Raw genomic sequence first — 20335 nt, 5'->3', positions numbered from 1 at the left:
CAGAAACGATTTCCTTGCCATTGCCAGTCTACACTCCTGGAAATGGAAAAAAGAACACATTGACACCGGTGGGTCAGACCCACCATACTTGCTCCGGACACTGCGAGAGGGCTGTACAAGCAATGATCACACGCACGGCACAGCGGACACACCAGGAACCGCGGTGTTGGCCGTCGAATGGCGCTAGCTGCGCAGCATTTGTGCACCGCCGCCGTCAGTGTCAGCCAGTTTGCCGTGGCATACGGAGCTCCATCGCAGTCTTTAACACTGGTAGCATGCCGCGACAGCGTGGACGTGAACCGTATGTGCAGTTGACGGACTTTGAGCGAGGGCGTATAGTGGGCATGCGGGAGGCCGGGTGGACGTACCGCCGAATTGCTCAACACGTGGGGCGTGAGGTCTCCACAGTACATCGATGTTGTCGCCAGTGGTCGGCGGAAGGTGCACGTGCCCGTCGACCTGGGACCGGACCGCAGCGACGCACGGATGCACGCCAAGACCGTAGGATCCTACGCAGTGCCGTAGGGTACCGCACCGCCACTTCCCAGCAAATTAGGGACACTGTTGCTCCTGGGGTATCGGCAAGGACCATTCGCAACCGTCTCCATGAAACTGGGCTACGGTCCCACACACCGTTAGGCCGTCCTCCGCTCACGCCCCATCATAGTGCAGCCCGCCTCCAGTGGTGTCGCGACAGGCGTGAATGGAGGGACGAATGGAGACGTGTCGTCTTCAGCGATGAGAGTCGCTTCTGCCTTGGTGCCAATGATGGTCGTATGCGTGTTTGGCGCCGTGCAGGTGAGCGCCACAATCAGGATTGCATACGACCGAGGCACACAGGGCCAACACCCGGCATCATGGTGTGGGGAGCGATCTCCTACACTGGCCGTACACCTCTGGTGATCGTCGAGGGGACACTGAATAGTGCACGGTACATCCAAACCGTCATCGAACCCATCGTTCTACCATTCCTAGACCAGCAAGGGAACTTGCTGTTCCAACAGAACAATGCACGTCCGCATGTATCCCGTGCCACCCAACGTGCTCTAGAAGGTGTAAGTCAACTACCCTGGCCAGCAAGATCTCCGGATCTGTCCCCCATTGAGCATGTTTGGGACTGGATGAAGCGTCGTCTCACGCGGTCTGCACGTCCAGCACGAACGCTGGTCCAACTGAGGCGCCAGGTGGAAATGGCATGGCAAGCCGTTCCACAGGACTACATCCAGCATCTCTACGATCGTCTCCATGGGAGAATAGCAGCCTGCATTGCTGCGAAAGGTGGATATACACTGTACTAGTGCCGACATTGTGCATGCTCTGTTGCCTGTGTCTATGTGCCTGTGGTTCTGTCAGTGTTATCATGTGATATATCTGACCCCAGGAATGTGTCAATAAAGTTTCCCCTTCCTGGGACAATGAATTCACGGTGTTCTTATTTCAATTTCCAGGAGTGTATATTTCATATCCTCTCTACTTCGACCGCCATAAGTTATTTTGCTCCCCAGATAGCAAAACTCATCTACTACCTTAAGTGTCTCATTTCCTAATCTGATTACCTCAGCATCACCTAGTTTAAATCGACTACATTCCATTATTTTCGTTTTGCTTTTCTTGATGTTCATCTTATATCCTCCTTTCAAGACACTGTCCATTCCCTTCAACTGCTCTTCCAAGTACTTCGCTGTCTCTGGTAGAATTACAATGTCATCCGACAAACCTCTTAGTTTTTATTTCTTTTCCATCGCTTTTAATTCCTACTCCGAATTTTTCTTTTGTTCCCTTTACTGCCTGCTCAAGATACAGATTGAATAACATCTGGGATATGCTGTAACCCTGTCTCACTAACTTTTATCACTGCTTCCCTTTCCTGCCCCTCGGCTCTTATAATCCATCTGGTTTCTGTAAAAAATGTAAATATTTTTTTGCTTTCTGTATTTTATCCACGCCATCTTCAGAATTTAAAAGAGACTATACCAGTCAATATTGTCAAAAGCTTTCTCTAAGTCTACAGATGCTAGAAACATAGGTTTGTCTTTCCTTAATATAAGATAAGTCGTAGGGTTAGTATTGCCTGGCGTGTAGCAACATTTCTGCGGAATACAAACTGATCTTCCTGATGTCGGCTTCTACCAGTTTTTCCATTCGTCTGTAAAGAATTCGTGTTAGTATTTTTCAGCCGTGACTTATTAAAGTGAGAGTTCAGTTATTTTCACACCTGTAAATACTTGCTTTCCTTGGGATTTGAATTATTATAGTCTTCTTGAGGTCCTGTCTCATACATCTTGCTCACCAGATGGAAGAATTTTTCGTGGCTGGCTCTCCCAAGGCTATCAGTAGTTCTAATGAAATGTTGTCTACTCCCAGCTTCTTTTTTTTTTTTCATAGATCTGTCAGTGCTCTCTCAAATTCTTCACGCCTTATCGTACCTTCCATTTCATCTTCATCTACGTCCTCTTCCATTTCCCTAATATTGTCCTCAAGCACATCGCCATTGTATAGACCCTCTATATACTCCTTCTACCTCCCTGCTTTCCCTTCTTTGATTAGGACTGGTTTTCCATCTACGCTCTTGATATTCATAAAGGTGATTCTCGTTTCGCCAAAACTCTCTTTAATTTTCCTGTAGCCAGTATCTACCTTACCCTTAGTGATATATGCCTCTATATTCATACATTTGAACTCTAGCCATCCTTGCTTAGCAGTTGTGCACTTCCTGTCGATCTCAATTTTGAGACGTTTGTATTTTTTAACGCCTGCTTCATGTACTGCATTTTCATATTTTCTCTTTTCATCAATTAAATTCAATATATCTTGTCTTTCTCATGGATTTGTACTAGCCCTCGTCTTTTTACCTACTTGATCCTCTGCTGCTTTCACTATTTCATCTCTCAAAGCTATCCATTGTTCTTCTACTGAATTTCTTCCCCCTGTCAATCGTTCCCTAATGTTCTCTCTGAAACTCTCTACAACCTCTGGTACTTTCAGTTTATCCAGCTCCCATCTCCTTGAATTCCTACCTTTTTGCAGTTTCTTCAGTTTTAGTCTACAGTTCATAACCAATCAATTGTGGTCAAAGTCCACATCTGTCCCTGGAAATGTCTTAAAATTTAAAATCTGTTTCCTAAATCTCTGTCTTATCATTATATAATCGATCTGGAATCTTCCGGTGTCTCCAGGCTTCTTCCATTTGTACAACCTTCTTTCATGAATCTTAAACGAAGTGTTAGTTATGATTAAGTTATGCTCTGCGCAAAATGCTACCAGGTGGCTTCCTCTTTCATTCTTTATCCCCAGTCCACATTCACTTACTAATTTTCGTTCTCTTCCTTTCCCTACTATCGAATTCCAGTCCCCCCAAGACTATTAAATTTTCTTCTCCCTTAACTATCTGAATAATTTCTATTATCACATGATGCATTTCTTCTATTTCACCTTCTACGAAACTTGTTGGCATATAAACTTGTACTACTGTGGTAGGCATGGGCTTCGTCTATCTTGGCTACAAGAATGCGTTCACTATGCTGTTCCTAGTAGCTTATCCGCGCTCTTATTTTTTATTCATTATTAAACCTACTCTTGAGTTACGTCTATTTGATTTTGTACCTACTCTTGAGTTACGTCTATTTGATTTTGTATTTATAACCCTGTATTCACCTCACCAAAAGTCTTGTTCCTCCTGTCACCGAACTTCACTAATTCCCACTATATCTAACTTTAATTTATCCATTTCCCTTTTTAAATTTTCTAACCTACCTGCCCGATTAAGGGATCTGACATTCCATACTCCTATCCGTACAACGGCAGTTTTCTTTCTCCTGATAACGACGTCCTCCTGCCCGGGGATCGAAAAGGGAGGCTATTTTACATCCGGAATATGTTACCCAAGAGTACGTTATTATCATTTAACCATACAGTAAAGCTGCATGCCCTCGGGAAAAATTACGGTTCATGGGGGGCATAGGCTTTTTAATTCTGAAAATGAAGCTTGTTTTTCAAGTTCTGATGTTTCCGTGAGTGAGATTTCTCAAAATAATTTTCAACTTTTAACTTTTCCTCTTTTGTAGAACGGTGCTGAGTTACAAACACCTGTCGCTCTTCCTGATCCTTTAATCTTAATTGCGGATATCTAATGTTGGCAATTGTGGAAACGTCAGAATAAACAGAGAAATTTTTTAAGTGGTCTAGTCTGTTTTATTCGCAAAAATATAGATACATTACTAGATTTCGATAAATCTCAGTGTTGGAGAATACATGTCACATCATTTTTTTCGTTAGTCACCTGATCCTGCAGTCTATTTATTTTTTATTTTTCTTAAGGAAGAAGAGATATTAATGTCGAATAGAATGAAGCACAAGCTTGCATTGGAAAGCGTAGGGGAAGAAAACAAACAGTGTTCCTCTAGTGTCTCTAGCAGTACGCCACCTTCCTCGATTTCTTGACTCATTTCTTAGATTTCTACCAACAGGTCTTTTTCATATTCGGAAACACTGCCCAGGATTGGGCGGGATTGGTTTTCTTGAACAAGATTCAAACCAAACTGATCCATGATAATTTTTTTACAGCCCATTCATTACAGGTCCCATTGGCAATATGCTTGAAAACTCTCCACGTCTACTGACAACTGAATATTTCACTCTCACGTTATCCACCTTGTTATCAGATTCCTACTTCATACGTCCTCACGTCGTTTGATGTTGATATGGCTAGTTGCAGTCCCACAACCAAAATAACTCATTTTACACTAAATACGTTGACGACGCTAATTCCGTGTGGCAAGTTCATTTTGGATACTGGAGCTTATAGCAGTTTATGTCGCTCGTTTTCCTTTATCTAATTTCAGTTAATATATTCCACTCGTAAGGTAACCTTCTTAGCGACCTTGTCCACTTCAGAACACGTTGTTTGTTGTAGCTACGTTCAACTATGAAAGGAAGTTACGTGCAAGTATTTTACATCTTCTAATCAATCTCTCTCTACGTGTGGATTTTAACCCCATTTTTATTACCATTATCCCCAAAATGTTGTATGTAGTCAACTACTTTTGCGCCATAACACTCCTCTTCCTATTTAGCTATGTTTGCAGCATTGTCTTTGGTTTTATTTTTAACTGTTATTGTAAGAACATATGTTGGGAAACAGAGATGGACTTCACCGTCAACACTAGGCCGTTTTTCTGCGAAAGCCTATCATATGATTCCCTGATACCAGTATACTTATGAAATATTAGAGACAGTGCGCTCAAATCGTGATTGATATGGTCCTGTAGGTGAGAATGCGTTATTCTTCACACAAGATTTACTAATATGTTCTGCAATACTGCACCTGGTTTTTAGGTATCTAAGAATAGCTTCGATCTACAATTGTGCATTTCACAACCCCTTGAGTGCAAGGTCGCAAGTTCCAATCTGTACTAAGGCTCATTTGAAAGTATTGTGTTAACAGTTGTGACAGGAAAAATATTAGCTGCTAGTGACTGAAGCTTGTGCATCAGAATGGCGACCGAAAATGGGAGTCCGGGATGTGTAGAGATCAAACTTCTATGAGCTATATGGGTTACATTTCACTAAATGGATATCGCCGACATTCAAGAAGCGTTCAAAACGAACCATTGACTTGCACCATGAACACTGACGATAAATGGCGAAGCAAAGTGATCACAACGGTTCGCACCATCATGGTCGAACTCGAACTGCTTGAGCGTTACAAACTGTGCAAGACATTCAGATAGGTATCCACTCTGAAAGAATGCATATAGAATCGTTTTGGTGCAACGGGGCAATGAGAACTGATGCGAATGTGAAACTGTCTATCGTGAAACGCTATTCTTTAAGGCGTAGCTACAGTTGGTGCGGTAATATGTTTTATAGATACGGACGTAAAAAATATCCAGAGGCTGAATTTGTTCAGTGGTTCTAGATCATGTGGTTTGCAATGTCAAACACTTTTTAGGAGAGATAGTTTGCCCCAATCGAGTATGATTTTTTTACAAAGACCAGAAATCAAGCAAAAGCAAGCTTTTTAACTAGCTATTGGCCAGAACCAATGCTCATACCATTGCTGATTTTCTCTTACGCCCATTTTCCCACGCTATCATGCTGCGATGTAAATATTCCCGGGTGTCCTTGAAAGAACACGCACACGATAAAGAATCATAGAGGGAGAGCATCTACAACTTCTTGGAGCACAAACAATAACTTTCTAGCCAATTTACTATACGATTAACTGTCGACATAATTGTATAGGAATGCATTAGAGCACTGATGTTAACTGATCTTGATACAACTCTCTTAGTACCTCCGATTTCCAGGCCTCCTTTCACATGCATTTTCCTTGTCCAATCATGACTAGTGGCAGTTGGAAACAAAGTCCTTACTGAACTATGGGATAAATTTGTTTATCTAATGTACAGATTTTGGGGCCGGTTCTGCAGTTTGCTGCCGCGCGGGGTAGCCGTGTGGTCTGGGGGGCCTTGCACGGTTCATGCGGCCTCCCTCATCGGAGGTTCGAGACCTCCCTCGAGCATTGGTGTGTGCGTTGTCCTTAGCGTAAATTAATTTAATTAGTGTGTAATCCTAGGGACTGATGACTTCAGCAGTTTGGTCCCACAGTCCTTACCACAAATTTCCAATTTTCCGCAGTTTTCCGTGCACCATCAAGTTGACGCTTTGGTTGAAATTTCGTTATCTTACCTCTTCCAATTCCGAAGTTATGCAATCATCCTCTGCTTCCCTAGAATCCATTGTAATTAAATATGTGCATAACGTAATAAGTTACTATCATGCACATCCTGTAAATTGTATAGATCATATATGAAACACGGGAACACCAGTTTCTGTAACGAGTATGCGTTGTCCTCCCTTGAATGTCCAAAGTTTTTCTTATGTACTACACGGTCGTATTGCTGTAATCTCATTCGAAATTTGTTCATATTTTTTTTGTACTGTGCTGCGGATGATCTTCCGTATACGTAATTATGTTTAGTACCCGCTCCTAGGACGACAATTGACTTTCAATACGTTTAATTGGAGAATGGATTTGTGGCTCCTTGTCCAGTGCATGTACGACACCACGTATTCCACTGAGTCATCTGGCAGAAACGCTAATATTTCATCTGCTGCCTCTTTCTCACTGTGCAAAATTCCTTGTGTTCCTTTATGACGAAATTTCAACTTCGCCAACCAGATGTAATGCAATATTTGCTTTGTTTATTGTTGTTATTGCTCTGCTTTGTATAAACACCACTAGCACTGTAGCACTGTGTGAGTTACTCGTCGACTAAGCAGTTCAACAGCTCTCTGTAGCCTCATGCTGTGCTCACCATTGGATACCTTCAGTTACATACCCATGTTGCCATTAGCAGCCATATTGTAATTGCATCGTGGACTGCATGAGGGCGTCTAATGTCTAAACATCGTTGACCTTTTCCGATCTCAACCCTCCTTGTAGGTATCTACGACCTGATGAAGTCTCTGACATACAGGAATAGTAAACATTCCTCGTGAATTGATCTACATATTAGTGAATAAACCATCCTCGTGAATTGGTCTACATATTAGTGAAAACCATATCACAATCTCTACCGTCGTTTCTGAGATTAACTGTCACTTACAGATACAAAAACATGACGGATCACTTTAATTCATGATACGTACAGATAAGCAAGGTGAGGTCTTACACTGAACAAGACGCTGCAATCGTATTAAATAAGTCTGAGTTTGAAATCTTCACTTGGTCATCTTGACTTACATTTTTCTGCCACTGAGTTAAATCGCACCAAGGCTACTTTTTATGAACAACTGTAACTGTCATCCAACTCGGTTGCAAGCAGCATAACTAACGGCTTTCAGGGACAACAAAAATTTGACATTGAGCATTTTAAATAATTATTGACCGAATTTAAAAATTTAAAACTTTGCTAACCTGCTCATTAAGAGGTACAGCCATACGTTAATGGGTTAACACAACACGTCAAGTATTAAAGTTAAAAGCTGTAGGTATGTCTTGAGGCAGTGTAGTTCACGACCCGCAGCTTACTGAGATTACATGCAATATTTGAGAATATGGACACTTAGCAACTTCCAAAATACTTTACACATATGTCATACCTATTCGCAATTTTATTTCGCTAACCATTTCCCCTCCCCCTCCCCCACCCCAACGCCCCCTCCTGCCGCATACACACACACAAACTAATGAAATGGAAAAAGGTTATCGGTTACCACAGTTTTTGATTTTGGCTTTTTATTTAGTCTATAAATAAATCAAAACTAATAACACCTATATAATCAGGACTTTTTGACTTCAACGATAAAAGATTAACATTGTTAACTTAAAATAATGAACAGCGTATTTCATTCGTAAAGTATTCAGACATTTCAAGGTGTCTTATACATGGGAATTCGATTGTTTTAAGACACAGAGGTGAGTGTTACTGGTTTATACTAAACAGTGATTCTTTTCCTACCCCTTCTTCAACTTAGGCTTACAGTAGTAGACTTAATGGTCAAAGTCACGGGGAACGTTGATGCATTTGAAGACGAGCCACGTAGACGCCTAATACGGCATATGGTGCAAGAATAGACACGATGTCTGGGCCATGTTAAACAGGTGTGCTGTGATAACTGCAGTAGGTCGTGAGGTAACCAATTTAGATCTGGGGATGATAACATTAGTTACCAAATTTAAACCTTTTTCTGCATTTGATTAGTAAATTGGTGATTTTTAGCTAATTTTTTCGGTGCTGAATTCACTGGTAAAATCAGCTCTTCTCTATCACGTAACATTCACTAGGTACACAGCAGATTCAAAAACTATACAGTGAGCGTTGACATAAAAACAAACAAGAAATGCACATTAATAACTTCAGAATTCAATACTATTTTATATGCACACGTGGACATGAAGCCAACAGAAACTCTAAATAAGTTTGCAACATACTTTCAACTTAATTCTCCTTTGGTGGTCGAAAAATGTACTCCTCTTTTGTTTGCAGTTTCTCTCGCACACCTGCCATCTAAGGACGATTTACAAAACTTCTAGCATCCGAGAAAAAAAAAAAGGGTTACGCATCCAAACAAGAGAATAGTAAAGATCGCAATACGGGAAATGACTATAAAACCCTTAAAAACTAAAAGGTTGTGCATGCTAGACCGTTTTGAAAGATAAATTCGAATTATACACACCAAAATACATACTAATTAATATATCATAACCCAGAGGCAAAGCCGCGCGGAATTAGCCGAGCTGTCTCAGGCGCTCTAGTCATGGACTGTGCGGCTGATCCTGGCGGGGGTTCGAAGCCTCCCTCGGGCATGGGTTTGTGTGTTTGTCCTTAGGATAATTTAGGCTAAGTAGTGTGTAAGCTCAGGGACTGATGACATTAGCAGTTAAGTTCCATAAGATTTCACACACATTTGAACAACTAGAGGCAAATGGCTGTGAGGCAGCGTAGTCGGAGCCACACGCGTGGCTCATAGGATAAGGGAGATCGCACAATAATCGGGGCATCTGCAGTCAACAGTGTCTAGACTGAATTTTCAAATCGCAGAAAGGGTGTTTCCACAAGGCGTAATTCTCCGCACGGGAAGACCACAGGTGCTCCACGAATGAACGTCTCGTCGCCTCCCGCAAGGCATCCGAGGCAATCGACGGTCTTCTGTGTGCCGATCAGAAAGGTGGTGTCAGGCACGCACTTCTACCAGAACTGTACGAATAGAATGGCGCTGTGTTGACTTCCGGAGTTAACGACCGAAAACACATCCACGGACGTACCGTGACTCAGTATATAATTCTAACCCACCTTCCTCCTTTCCTGTTTCATTACTGCACATTTTACAAATTTAACCACGTTCTTCAGATTCCTAACTATGTAAGTACAAGAAAAACTCTCTAAATTGTCATTTTACAAAATTAATTCAGAGAGGAAAAGAACGCTGTAAACTTCACATTATCGTGAAACCTAAGCATCAGAAAAACACCATAAGTCAAAAAACTCCAAGAGGGGCGGAAGTTGGTGTTTGTACAGTACAGAGAAACAAAAGATTACAGTTTCAGAAAAGCTGGATGATTTATTCAAGAGAAAGAGCTTCAGAAACTGAGCAAGTCAATTGCGCGTTGCTCTGCCTCTGACCCAAACGCAAGCTATTATTCAGCTTAGCATTATTCAGCTTAGCATTGATTGACAGAGCTGTTGGATGTCCTCATAAGGGACATCGTGCGAAAGTCTGTCCAACTGGCGCGTTAGATCATCAAAATAACGAGGTGCTCCAAACGTTCTCAATCGTAGAAAGATCCGGAGACCCTTCTGGCCAAGGTAGTGTTTGGCAAGCGTGAAGGCAAGCAGTAAAAACTTTCGCTCTGTGCGGGCGAGCAGTATTCTGCTGAAATCTAAGCCCAGAATGGCTTACCGTGAAAGGCAACTAAATGGGACATAGTTAACAGATTAAGTGATGAAATTAGGAAACCATTACAAACCCCTATGTATCGCTCCCACAGGGCCCGTGAATACAAGATTAGAATAGCTGCAGACAGCACGGCGGCATTTAAGCAGTAATGCTCCTACGTTACCTATGTAAATGGAAAGGGGTAAAGCCACAATAACTGGTACAATGCCACACACCCTCTGCCATGGACTACACAGAGGTCTGCAGAGTACAGACGTAGATGTATATTTTTAACATGATATCTACAAAGGCAGTGGTTTTTTTTATCTACAATCCTCATTAAAGATATTAATGTGTAGTGTCTGATCTTTTGGCTATGTCCGAAAGAACACACTATGCAGAATCAGCATCAGCAGCTGTGATGCATATTATGTAAGCTGAAGGTAGAGAGGGGACAGAGGGGGTGAGACAGGAAAAGAAAGGGAAGGGGTGGGAAAGGAAAAGAAAGGGAAGGAAATCATGATGTTAGCTGCATCATGACTTTTCGCAGAGTCAGCTGCGACGAGGGAAAATGTTTGCTGGGTCGGGATTCAAACCCGGGATCTCTTGCTTGCTTATTTATTTACTTATTTTCATTTTGTTCATTGTATTTGGTCATAGCAGACGTCACAAGACATACGCTGAAATTCACTGTTGACCCCTTCACTCAGTTTGTTATTACAGAGACCAGCCAGTCAAAAAATGTGGAACACTTCACGATTTTGCGTGTCATCCTTGCCCAGGGGCCATGCTAATCTTCTCTTTTTTTCCTTTATTGTAATTTCATTCCCCTGCCCCATATGGGCAGGGGAGGGCTGGCAGTGGCACAATCCACCGCTCTTCAGCCAAATGGCTTTAACAGAAATAAACTCTTACATGAAAAATGGGGGAGGGAAGGGGGACATCAAAATTCTGTAAATGGAGATAATGGGAGTTAAAATATACACTAATACAGGGACACAGGGGAACAAATAAAAAGTCGACATAAAGTCAAAAGATCAGAGCTGGAAATTCATTGCACGCTTAAAATCACTGAAGTAAAATACAAGTTGGCCACAGTATAAAAATCACACAGAGCACTTGAACAACAAAACCACTGGAAACGATGGAACACTCACAAAGAATAAAAACCGCTGTTAGGGACCTGCCAATGGATTGGAGGTCAGAGAGGAGTAAAAAAAGAGGGGGGGAGGGATGGGTGGCGGGAGGAAGAGGAAAAGGGGGGACAGGGGATGCACCAAGAAGTGGGAGACAGGCAGGGTGGGAGATGAAAGGGAAGACAAGGCAGGAGGGAGTGCAGAGATACTGAAGAGGAGCACAGGAGAGGGAGGAGTTGTAGGAGGGGGAAAGCCGCTCAGGAGAAGGGAGGGGGAGGAGAGGGAGCCCTGAGCAGGAGGCAGGAGGAAGGTATGGTTAGAGTCAGTAGGAAGAGTAGATGTCAGGGTGAAGTTCATCATCTGGGAGGGTTAGATGCTGAAAGTTTCAATGGGAAAGAAGGAGGAGTGTGTGGAGATGGAGAGAGGGTGGGACATAATGATAAAGGCACGGCAACAGGCTGGGGGTGGAGAGGAAGGGGGACACCAGGGGATGAGGGGGATCGAGTAAGCGTACAATAAACACGGTGCAGATGTGTTCAAGGGAAAGGAAAAGGTGGGGAAAGGCGATGAGGTCATAGAGGATTCGTGTGGGAGATGGGAGGCGGATGCAGAAGCCCCAATCTTCTCTGTATTGTTCCAATTTTAGTAAATGTACTGCAGAAGCGCTTACGACTGTGCAGTGGCACTGAAGATGGTAAATTTGTAGTCCATTGAGGCTTTGTTTCGGAAGAACAGACACTACGCATTCACCTTCAGCGCAGATGTAGATTTCATTCTACCTCCAGCGAGAATCTAAAATTAGAGAGCATGGAGGACATGGATGGGGGCTGCAGATAGATGGCGCTAGGTGGGAATGTGGGTTGGCTACGTGCTGTATAGAGACAGCCCGCGGAAGAGCGACAAACACTGTGTACAGGTGGTGCAATGGTTAATGCAACTCCCCAGCAAGCATACGATTCCAGGTTCCAGTCCAGGTCTGACACATATTTTCGCTTGTCGCCACTGATTCCGCAAAAAGTCCCGATGCAGGTGACGTCAAGAACTCCTTCTCTGCCCCTCCCCACATTCAGCTTACTCAATTTTCAATCTTCATTAATGTTCGGTCTAATTGCATTTCCAAGAAAGATTTGGTAGATAGCAGGTTCCATTGTTGAAATGTTAATTACTGCTCGACGTCACTTTACTTTTTGATGCTACGTTGGCAGGTACGACATGCCCATAAAGGCTACGGGCCGGCACTTCGCGGACTTCCTGCAGAACGTGGACAACATCCACATGCAGATGCGCTTCACCTACCCAAAGATGAAGAGCCCCAGCATGTACATCACGCACGTGGACCCGCACGGCGTCGAACTCGTGTACCGCAGCTCGAGACGCGGATTCGTCCACTACCTGATGGGTAAGTACAGAGGCGAGACAAAGTGGCGATCTGACTCCCTAGGCCAATGCTCGTCAAACTTGTTTGCTCAAGAGCCAGTATCGACATTGTGGTTCAGCACTTCATACTTCAGACGTTCCTATATTATTATTAATTAGTAAGCTGCATAATTGCTATATTATGGGCTCCCAACAGCTATAGTAAGGGCGCCGGCTCCAAAGTACTGATGACTAAAAGTCAGTACCTACCGCGACACTTCCCATCGACTGTTCTGTGCTGCCACCCTAGACGACAAGTTGAGACAGTGTAATTGCCTGACTAAATGTTGTTGTGTTGTCTGTGTGAGTGGAAGGTTGATTAATAACAGTAATTTTACTTCTGTTTAGATGCATTATGCAATATGAGACACAATCACAACTATTCCGTGACGTTTCGGGACTGCAGCCGGATGACGTCGACTTATTGCCACGTTATTTCGGCAGTCAGCCATTCTAGAGGATTCGAACTGTCGACTACGGAATGTTCAGCAGTCATGAGACAGCCCGTTCACTGCTTAAAGATCGCGCACTGTATATACCATTTTCAGCCGTGACAACTCTTAACTTCTTCAACAATTCGTGGTATAACTGGCAGTCTGCCTCTCCAAGAAGCAATTCCCAAATAGTAAGCTAATTCGAACTTCCAAATCACGTTCTTCAGCACCGATGCGGGAGAGGATTTCTCTGTATTCTTTTAACGCGTCGACACTCGCGAAGCGCTCCAGCACTATAGTTGTCGTTTTGATGAAACAGCTTTACGATTAAAGACCTGCCCACCTTGTGCAGACCCATGTTGATCGTCTCTAACTGTCTTGCAGACTGATGCTTCTCTTCCCACACTACGTCGCAGAGCCAGTGGCGACACCTAGCGGCAAGTCATGAGACTAACACTACTAACAGAGAAAATCTTGCGGCGCACCGTCTGAACATCATTCTTATAAAGTTGGGTACCCACGAGATCAATAGTTTTCCCTCTACACATTCCCAAGTACCGAAAGTTTAATTATAACTACCCTGTACACCATGAGAAGTGGTGCCCGCCTTCTCAATAAGGAAACGATCATAAATACACAAGTCTGGGCTAGTCCTGGCACAAAAAAGCTATCCACCATGAGAACAATCCATAAAACACACAAGGAAAACAGTAGGAGTTCGTTCCAGCCCTTAGAAAATATTAGTTGATGTACCTAGAGAACGAACTAATTGGAAGGAAGTAAATAAGCCATTGCTGAGCGTTCATGGATGGTAGAGAAATGGAAAATTGTACTGAAATGCAGGAGAATCTGCAATGAATTGACCCATGGTGCAGGAAATGGCAATTGAATCTCAATGGAGACAAGTGTAATGTGCTGTGAACACACAGAAAGAAAGATCCTTTACCACTTATCTACAATATAGCAGGTCAGCAACTGGAAGCAGTTAATTCCATAAATTATCTGAGAGTAGGCTTTAGGAGTGATTTAAAATGGAAAGACCATATAAAATTAATCGTCGGTAAAGCAGATGCCAGACTGAGATTCATTGGAAGAATCCTAAGGAAATGCACTCCGAAAACAAAGGAAGTAGGTTACAGTACACTTCTTCGCCAACTGCTTGAATATTGCTCACCGGTGTGGGATCCGTATCAGATAGGGTCGATCGAAGAGATAGAGAAGATCCAATGGAGAGCAGCGTGCTTCGTTACAGGATCATTTAGTAATCGCGAAAGCGTTACGGAGATGATAGATAAACTCCAGTGGAATTCTGTGCAAGAGAGACGCTCAGTAGCTCGGTACGGGCTTTTGTTGAAGTTCCGAGAACATACCTTCACCAAGGAGTCAAGCAGTGTATTGTTCCCTCCTAGGTATATCTCGCCAAAAGACCATGAGGATGAAATCAGAGAGATTAGAGCCCACACAGAGGCATACCGACAATCTCTCTTTCAACGAACAACACCAGACTAGAATAGAAGGGAGAACCGATAGAGGTACTTAAGTTACCTTCCGCCACACACGGTCAGGTGGCTTGCGGAGTATGGATGTAGATGTAGATGTAGAGAACAGGACCAAGACGCGTGTGCTCGAGAACGTTGTTGACCACGAAAGCATCGGTGGCTGGCGGTCGGTTACACGTAGAACCGGAAGCGAGCCCAAGAGACGCGACTGAATTCCTGTCGCTGAGTTTGCCGTGCACATTTGAGTTCATGCTAGCGAAGTCCAGCACATGTTGCGATCAGCTTGGTGATAGTCTTGTACACCAATCTTCACGATGTATCGAAACCAACCGACTGTGGCTGCTTCACTGCTTCACGGCTGACTCGGCAGCGTTTATCTTTCAGTTTTGTCTCCTTGGTGGAGACTCAGTGGAGTGCCACATTGACAGAAAGTGATTCCTTGCAGTCAACTTGACTAGGGCAGCAGTGCTGATCCTCCTGTGGTATTCTAGAGTCAGGGGAGACACTCAAACTTTTAAATGGTCAATCTGTGTTGGCTCCAGACCATCGTCCCTTTGGGGAAAAGATTTTCTTGTGCGAAAGGATGATGGTGGAGAAAGTTTGAATGTGATACCTCTGTCTTCATTTCCAATGAACACGCCGTCAAATGGGAATACTTTACTATACTGATTTCCGGAAATCTAAAATTTATGTGGACCTTTTCATCCTGTAGTCCTTTTTCTTAGCCATACGCCGGTCGGTTATCATATTTGCCAGCTCATTATGTACGCAATCATACTGTAGTTGTGAATTGTTTTGTTTGCAGTCGCTTGTACAGTTCCAATCTGTGCTTAGGTTGAATATTAATTAAATATTTCTTTTTCGTAGTCAGGCCTGAACATTAGAGAAGTATCCTCTATACAATGTGCATATGGTGGATGCTGATCTGGCAGCTGGGGAAGATTTACACTTCTCATATGCACAAAACTGCTGCACTTTTATCCTGTCTGATCTTATATTCACATCCCTCAATGAAATGTAGGCAGGGAAACAGTATTGGTTAATCCAGTGCCAATAGTTGATCCCCAATCAATGTGTGGCGTCTCAGGGAAGGGCAATGCAGGAATGGTTTCGAGTCAACTTATTTCGTACCAAAAACCCAACAGCAATCATAGTACTTTACTTGTCCTAAACTCTTTAACAATTTTTTGCTGAATAAATCGTTTTACTTTAATAGAGTAATAACAGAATGTCTCTCCGATGAGTTCAACCGACAGCTTGCAATATTTTTATCGAAAGGCTGAATCACAGACAAACGCTTCAGTGTAGGGCACATAATTATGAAACTGAAATAGTACTTTTACCATCGGTTTCTTTCAGCGTAGTTTGTACCACACGCTTAGCAATTCTGTGATGTACCGGAAACAGGATTTACGGGTATGGTTCAAATAGCTCTGAGCACTATGGGACTTAACTTCTGAGGTTATCAGTCCCCTAGAACTCAGAACTACTTAAACCTAACTAACCTAAGGACATCACACATATCCATGCCCGAGTCAGGATTCGAATCTGCGGCCGTAGCGGTCGCGCGGTTCCAGACTGTAGCGCCTAGAACCACCACCCCAGCCGGAATTTACGGGTATCACAGAAGTAAGAGGAATTCGTGAGAGACAAAAGATGCAAGTGTCACTCTAGCTATATGGTAAATATTCTTTGAGGATTATTCGGTTCACTAAGAACCATTTAACAGTTTGGAAGTACCACATGTAAGCTAAATCAATTTTGTACTTTTACGATTGAGCCGTCACGTGGGTGAGAAGGTAAGTTTCATTATCGACTTCTTCTTCCTCTTTAGTGTATCTGTCTTCTGACGAGTTGCAACTGGAGGCTCTCCATCGTGTTCTGTTCTGACCATCTTTCTTCATCTGTTTGTATGTTTGTCCATTTACACACATCAAAAAATGTTTTGCATCGCCCTGATTCCCAGAACTCTTGAAGATAGACGTTGACTGTGGATATTGTATCAAAGACACAGTCCCTTTGACTGTACAGAGATGTCACTAAACCCGCCCAAAGATGTAAACAACCATGCATGAGGAGCGCCTATTAGACGGAGGGGTGCGACAGCCTATCACTTCCAGTCATTCCACTAGGAAGGAGGTACACGGCTCTTGTTGTCTGGAGTTCAACCATTCCTCGACGGTCAATACCGTGGTTCTACATCTACGTGATTACTCTGCTATTCACAATAAAGTGCTTGTCAGAGGGTTCAATGAACCGCCTTCACGCTGTCTCTCTACCGTTCCACTCTCGAACGGCGCGCGGGAAAAACGAACACTTCAAATTTTCTGCGCGAGCCCTCATTTCTCTTATTTTATCGTGATGATCACTTCTCCCTATGTAGGTTGGTACCAACAGAATGTTTTCGCAATCGGAGGAGAAAACTGGTGATTGAAATTTCATGAGAAGATCCTATCGCAACGAGAAACGCTTTTATTTTAATGATTGCCACTCCAATTCACTTATCATGTCTGTGGCACTATCTCCCCTATTTTCTAATAATACAAAACGAGCCGACTTTCTTTGAACTTTTTCGATGTCATCCGTCAGTTCCACCTGATGCGGCCCTCACACTGCACAGCTACACTCCAGAGTAGGTCGGACAAGCGTGGTGTAAGCAGTCTCTTTAGTAGATCTGTTCCACCTACTAAATGCTGTGCCAATGAATTGAAGTCTTTGGTGTGCTCTACCTGCAACATTATCTATGTGATCGTTCCATATTAGGTTCTTTGTAACTGTAATTTCTAAGTATTTAGTTGAATTTACAGCCTTCAGATTTGTGTGACTTATCGTGAATCGAAATTTAGCACATTTCTTTTAGTATTCTTGTGAATAACTTCACACTTTTCTTTATTCAGGGTCAATTGCCACTTTTCGCATCATACAGGTATCTTATCTTAATCATTTTGAAATTCGTTCTGGTCATCTGATGACTTTAGAAGACGGTAAATGACAGCATCGTCTGCAAATAATCTAAGAGGGCTCCTCAGATAGTCTCCTACGTCATTATTATACACTCATGCTCATAAATTAAGGATAACTGCAGAAGGTGGTGCCACACAACGTGGCACCACACAAAACTGGAGCTAATAGCATAGGCACATAGGGAACACACACGACATAGATCTGCAAGTCCACGGTATTCGTGATAAGTTGAGAAAACAATCCTGAAACACATGTGCTACGAAACGCCATTGTTTCCTGCGAATGTACCCCGACATCAATATGGGATATGATCACCATGCACACGTACACAGGCCGCACAACGGGTTGGCGTTGCTGCTGGGGTATAGCCTCCCATTTTTGCACCAGTGCCTGTCGGAGCTCCTGAAGTGTCCAGAATGAGATTTTCACTCTGCAGCGGAGTGTGCGCTGATATGAAACTTCCTGGCAGATTAAAACTGTGTGCCCGACCGAGACTCGAACTCGGGACCTTTGCCTTTCGCGGGCAAGTGCTCTACCAACTGAGCTACCGAAGCACGACTCACGTCCGGTACTCACAGCTTTACTTCTGCCAGTATCCGTCTCCTACCTTCCAAACTTTACAGAAGCTCTTCTGCGAACCTTGCAGAACTAGCACTCCTGAAAGAAAGGATATTGCAGAGACATGGCTTAGCCACAGCCTGGGGGATGTTTCCAGAATGAGATTTTCACTCTGCAGCGGAGTGTGCGCTGATATGAAACTTCCTGGCAGATTAAAACTGTGTGCCCGACCGAGACTCGAACTCGGGACCTTTGCCTTTCGCGGGCAAGTGCTCTACCAACTGAGCTACCGAAGCACGACTCACGTCCGGTACTCACAGCTTTACTTCTGCCAGTATCCGTCTCCTACCTTCCAAACTTTACAGAAGCTCTTCTGCGAACCTTGCAGAACTAGCACTCCTGAAAGAAAGGATATTGCGGAGACATGGCTTAGCCACAGCCTGGGGGATGTTTCCAGAATGAGATTTTCACTCTGCAGCGGAGTGTGCGCTGATATGAAACTTCCTGGCAGATTAAAACTGTGTGCCCGACCGAGACTCGAACTCGGGACCTTTGCCTTTCACGGGCAAGTGCTCTACCAACTGAGCTACCGAAGCACGACTCACGTCCGGTACTCACAGCTTTACTTCTGCCAGTATCCGTCTCCTACCTTCCAAACTTTACAGAAGCTCTTCTGCGAACCTTGCAGAACTAGCACTCCTGAAAGAAAGGATATTGCGGAGACATGGCTTAGCCACAGCCTGGGGGATGTTTCCAGAATGAGATTTTCACTGGAGACGGATACTGGCAGAAGTAAAGCTGTGAGTACCGGACGTGAGTCGTGCTTCGGTAGCTCAGTTGGTAGAGCACTTGCCCGCGAAAGACAAAGGTCCCGAGTTCGAGTCTCGGTCGGGCACACAGTTTTAATCTGCCAGGAAGTTTCAAGTCTCCTGAAGTGTCCTAGGGATTTGAAGACATGCAGCGATGCGTCGACCGAGAGCATCCCAGACGTGCTCGATGGGGTTTAGGTCTGGATAACAGGCAGACCACTCCATTGGCCTGATATATTCTGTTTCAAGGTACTCATCCACGATGGGAATTCGGAGGGGCCGTGCGTTATCATCCATCAGGAGAAAGGTGAGACCCACTGCACCCATGAAAAGGCGGACATACTGGTGCAAAATGACGTCCCGATACACCTGACCTGTTACAGTTCCTCTGTCAAAGACATGCAGGGATCTACGTGCACCAATCATAATCCCACACCATCAAACCACGAACTCTATACAGGTCCCTTTCAAGGACATTAAGGGGTTGATATCTGGTTCCTGGTTAACGCCAGACGAAATCCGGCGAGAATTACTGTTTAGACTATACCTGGACTCGGCCGTGAACATAACCTGGGACCACTGTTCCAATCACAATGTACTGTGTTCTTGACACCGGGCTTTACGGGCTCTCCTGTGACAAGGGGTCAGTGGTATGCACCTTGCAGGTCTCCGGGCGAATAAACCATGTCTGTTCAGTCGTCTGTAGACTGTAGGTCTGGAGACAACTGTTCCAGTGGCTGCGGCAAGGTCCCGAGCAAGGCTACCTGCAGTACTCCGTGACCGTCTGCGGGCACTGATGGTGAGATACCGGTCTTCTTGTGGTGTTGTACGCTGTGGACGTCCCGTACTGGAGCACCCAGACACGTTTCCTGTCTGCTGCAATCGTTGTCATAATCTTGAGATCACACTTTGTGGCACACGGAGGGCCCGTGCTACAACCTGCTGTGTTTGACCAGCCTCCAGTCGACCTAGTATTCTACCCCTCATAACGTCATCAGCATGTGTTCTTTGAGACATTTTTAACACACAGTCACCATTGCCACTTACTCGCTGCACCGTACTCTGACATGCCCTGACACACCTCTGCGTATGTGGACTGCTGACAGCGCCACCGTGCAACGACCGCAGGTCAAATG

At 44.0% G+C, this 20335-nt stretch overlaps 1 protein-coding gene, 3 non-coding genes and 1 pseudogene across 4 annotated transcripts in view; 1 reads left to right on the top strand and 4 right to left on the bottom strand.

Annotated features, from left to right (window-relative positions):
* LOC126365774 (soluble guanylate cyclase 89Db-like) overlaps positions 1-20335 on the top strand; it is a 430509-nt gene that overhangs the window by 245167 nt on the left and 165007 nt on the right. Inside the window, exon 3 of the mRNA XM_050008298.1 lies at positions 12725-12918. Within this exon, the coding sequence (XP_049864255.1) occupies positions 12725-12918 (194 nt within the window). The remainder of the gene's footprint in view (positions 1-12724; positions 12919-20335) is intronic.
* LOC126268505 (U6 spliceosomal RNA) lies at positions 11121-11234 on the bottom strand (annotated as a pseudogene).
* Positions 18313-18387, bottom strand: Trnas-cga (transfer RNA serine (anticodon CGA)). The gene has a single exon. It is a non-coding gene; the product is annotated as a tRNA-Ser (tRNA).
* On the bottom strand, positions 18613-18687 carry Trnas-cga (transfer RNA serine (anticodon CGA)). The gene has a single exon. It is a non-coding gene; the product is annotated as a tRNA-Ser (tRNA).
* Positions 18913-18987, bottom strand: Trnas-uga (transfer RNA serine (anticodon UGA)). The gene has a single exon. It is a non-coding gene; the product is annotated as a tRNA-Ser (tRNA).

The sequence above is a fragment of the Schistocerca gregaria genome, chromosome 4 (genome assembly GCF_023897955.1).
Source record: "Schistocerca gregaria isolate iqSchGreg1 chromosome 4, iqSchGreg1.2, whole genome shotgun sequence".
Classification (NCBI taxonomy): domain Eukaryota; kingdom Metazoa; phylum Arthropoda; class Insecta; order Orthoptera; family Acrididae; genus Schistocerca; species Schistocerca gregaria.
This window is presented reverse-complemented; position numbering and strand designations above follow the sequence as displayed.